Source organism: Saccostrea cucullata, unplaced genomic scaffold (genome assembly GCF_032062105.1).
Source record: "Saccostrea cucullata isolate Sc308-1 unplaced genomic scaffold, CSIRO_AGI_Scuc_v1 ctg2688, whole genome shotgun sequence".
Taxonomy (NCBI): domain Eukaryota; kingdom Metazoa; phylum Mollusca; class Bivalvia; order Ostreida; family Ostreidae; genus Saccostrea; species Saccostrea cuccullata.
In genome coordinates this window covers 69,542-73,719 of record NW_026938130.1, presented here as the reverse complement: position 1 = coordinate 73,719, position 4,178 = coordinate 69,542, and the positions used below count along the sequence as shown (strand labels likewise).

The 4,178-nt window shown below is 35.0% G+C and overlaps 1 protein-coding gene across 1 annotated transcript; it reads left to right on the top strand.

Annotated features, from left to right (window-relative positions):
• The first annotated feature begins 486 nt into the window (after window positions 1-486).
• LOC134249464 (uncharacterized) lies at window positions 487-882 on the top strand. The gene has a single exon (XM_062731817.1). The coding sequence runs from the start codon at window positions 487-489 to the stop codon at window positions 880-882; it is 396 nt and encodes a 131-aa protein (XP_062587801.1).
• Window positions 883-4,178: the final 3,296 nt, after the last annotated feature.

The following is a 4,178-nucleotide window of genomic DNA, read 5'->3' as shown; positions in this document are numbered from 1 at the left end:
ATGCAGATGATACACAAATCTACATGATCAGAAGACCACTGGAAAATTGGAACAATTAGGCCATTCCAAGTTTTTTCTATGTTTAGCGTCCGCGTGCGCCTTGGTTTTTGACACCCCATATAAGAAAAAACACGCAACATCAGGAGTGAGTCCTGAAATTGATTAATTTAGTCAAAATCTTGAATTTTGTCAATTTTTCCAAATAATTCTGTATAGTAAGTTATATTGGTTGTATTTTAAGCTTTTAATCCCTTGCTTTTGCTTAAGAATAGATATTTATCTATTAAAGCAGTTTCGTTAGATCAAATCATTTGAAGGGCGTCATTTTTATGACTTTTAAGCCTGTGTTTTATGTTTAGGCTTGTGTGTTTTTTGTGAATAGGTAGGTAGGTTTTTGAAAGATGGGTGGACGCTAAACAGAGAAAAAACTTGGAATGGCCTTATTTCTCTCGACTTGAAGCGTGTCTTAGTGAAATTGGTTCATGGATGACATCAAACCTTCTCAAACTAAACCAAGAAAAGACCGAGCTAATAATCTTCACCACAAAGCAACACCAGAAGTATCTGCCAACATTACAACTAAAAGTTGGTGATAATATCATTGAAAGCGTGCCATGTGTAAAAAATCTAGGTGCATTTTTCGATCAACTCCTTACTATGGAAAAACAGGTATCCTCGGTCGTCAAGTCATGCAATTTCCAAATAAGCAATATTGGACGAATACGGCGCTTTCTTACAAAAGAAGCCTGCAAGACCATGGTGAATGTCGTTATCACTGCCAGACTGGACTATGGGAACTGCCTTCTATATGGAGTATCAAAGGCCTTACTAGACCGGATTCAAAAAGTCCAGAACATGGCAGCTCGTTTAGTTACAGGATAATCGAAACGGGAGCATATTACACCTATCCTAGCTGATCTTCATTGGCTACCCGTTTCTTTTCGTCCACAATATAAAATCTTGACATATTTCTACCAATCCTTACACGGGTTAGCTCCATCTTATATCAAAGATCTTATAATGGAATACAAGCCTACCAGATCACTACGATCTGAGTCAACATTACGGATAGTTGTTCCTAAGATCAGGACGAAGACATATGGCGAACGTCGACTTGGTTGGGCAGCAGCATTTTTGTGGAACGGCCTTGCTAATGACATAAAGCAGAATAAGTGAGAAACTCTTCGGCAAGTTAAATCAACCTCTCGGTAATAAGGGACGCTATCCCCGTGAGGCTCCGTTAGGGATATCAATTAAAATCTATTATTGATAATTGTAATTAAATATAATTATCCCCCTTGAGTGACCTCTCAAAGGACAAGTTGAAGGTTTGTTTGTTCTCCCGTCGCCCTCCAATTACTTACGCTCGGGACACGAGACAATAAACATTGTATAACCTCAACCTTGTCGTATTTTAAAGGTCAGTATTGAAACATTTACTTATCTTATATTTTTAACAAATATTTAACATTCTTAGTTATGAATTCAGTTTTATTCTAAATTAACAGTTAGAATTATTAATTGTGAATTAAAGTTAGGATATACATATTTTCTGTAAAATTAATTTTTGGTCATCATATTATTAGGTATAAATTCCTTTAAAAAGTTAACTAAGTCAGGGAATAAATATCGTACTTCGTCGCATTATTATTAAAGTTAAATATAGTGTTCTATTTTCCTTCTAAAACATTTTGTTCAATGTTATTTTGTTAAAATGATGTAACTTGTAAAATTGTATCGGACGCAATACATTTTGTAATAATTCTAGCACCGGAAATGTAACCGGAATAAGTTTTCAATATGGCCGCCAATGTTTAATGGCAGACCACTGTGTTGTTTCTTTAGTATAAATTTAAGTACTTGATAATTTAATTCTATATTAATATTTCATGTTTTATACACTAATACATGTATCAATCAATAACATTTTGTAATTCAATTGATCTTTATTATGTTATAATATACGTTACTTACGCTCGGGACACGAGACAATAAACATTGCATAACCTCAACCCTTGTCGTATTTTAAAGGTCAACAAGGAATAATCAAAGGGTCAAGGACAAAGGTGTTACTGAGCGCAAGGCAATCCCCAGAGCTACAATGTAATTCCCAGGCGGCTGAAAAGCTCGCCGTAATAATTTGACAAAACATTCTCAGTACTTAAAAGTTTTCATAACAGGAACCAACCTTCTTTTCAAACTTTTTTTTGAGTTTGAACGTGATTGTACTTTGATTTTTATCTATCTGTGTCAAACAAGCGAAGACATGCCTTGTCTTTCAGTTTTAAATTTGAGTGTAATTTTTTGTAGCTAAGAACAAAAACGTCAATCAAACAGATATATATCTGACATCTGACCTTCACTCTAACAATGTAAATATTTCAAATAAAATGTTCCCAATGAATGCAGGCGTATTCTGCATTGCCCATTCAAAAACAGAACAAAAAGCAAGCTATTTTGTTCTTAATGTCACAAACAATAGTTTAAAGTTCGTAATTGTCATATATGATGAAAATAGTACAATTAGGTAAGCATTTGTGCATTGCAGGTAAGCCATCTTGATCTAGGACTTTCTAATTTACCTTGTATAATGGTGTTACATGTAATTCCATCATTGTTTTTTTTTTCTACAGCAATAGTTGCAGGTTTTTTTGTCAATTGTCTAACAGACGATAAGTTGAAGATGGACATTTGAAGTTTGCAATACTGATGGTAAGAATGTTTTCACAACTTACCGATGTAGAAAATAACGTTTAACATCTTACTACTATTTCACATTCAATCCTATTGGTTATATATATATATATATATGGGTATCCATGTAAAAGTGAATTTCTTTGTGCTTTCTATATTAAAAATTTCTTCACTTAGGGCAGTTATATTAGTTTAAGAGTTGTTGTAAAATGTGCTTTATAAATAATAATCAATTTCATTACAACATGTATTGGTAACAATCCTCTGTTAAAACTAATGTCCAAATAACTGTATCTCACTTCTATTCTCAATGACCGTGTAGTGTAGGGCAGCGCCGCGAGAATTCCATCGGCATCGAAAGCAAGTTTTTTGACTTGCCTAGATAGCCGAGCGGTCTAGCGCGCTGTTCCTGCACTGCTAGGAGACAGATTCCGAAGGTCGAGAGTTCAACCCCGGGCTGGGGCGGAAGTGGGTATCCATGTAAAAGTGAATTTCTTTGTGCTTTCTATATTAAAAATTTCTTCACTTAGGGCAGTTATATTAGTTTAAGAGTTATTGTAAAATGTGCTTTATAAATAATAATTAATTTCATTACAACATGTATTGGTAACAATCCTCTGTTAAAACTAATGTCCAAATAACTGTATCTCACTTCTATTCTCAATGACCGTGTAGTGTAGGGCAGCGCCGCGAGAATTCCATCGGCATCGAAAGCAAGTTTTTTGACTTGCCTAGATAGCCGAGCGGTCTAGCGCGCTGTTCCTGCACTGCTAGGAGACAGATTCCGAAGGTCGAGAGTTCAACCCCGGGCTGGGGCGGAAGTGGGTATCCATGTAAAAGTGAATTTCTTTGTGCTTTCTATATTAAAAATTTCTTCACTTAGGGCAGTTATATTAGTTTAAGAGTTGTTGTAAAATGTGCTTTATAAATAATAATTAATTTCAATTGGTAACAATCCTCTGTTAAAACTAATGTCCAAATAACTGTATCTCACTTCTATTCTCAATGACCGTGTAGTGTAGGGCAGCGCCGCGAGAATTCCATCGGCATCGAAGGCAAGTTTTTTGACTTGCCTAGATAGCCGAGCGGTCTCGCGCGCTGTTCCTGCACTGCTAGGAGACAGATTCCGAAGGTCGAGAGTTCAACCCCGGGCTGGGGCGGAAGTGGGTATCCATGTAAAAGTGAATTTCTTTGTGCTTTCTATATATATATATATATATATATATATATATATATATATATATATATATGATGTCGGACTTTGGTCGTGTTATATATTGTATGTAAAACAGCCGTTCCCAATTTGAAGGGACATGGAAACAGCTTCAATAGATTTCATTTTTTAAAATCAATTTTAATGTTTACAATTCCTAACAAAAACAATTCTAATAATCAGCAAAACTTTCAACATCATTTTTTCATGAACAAAGGAGATAAAGGATTTAAAATTCTTTAAAATGTAAATAAGGCTCCTGCTTTGTTTC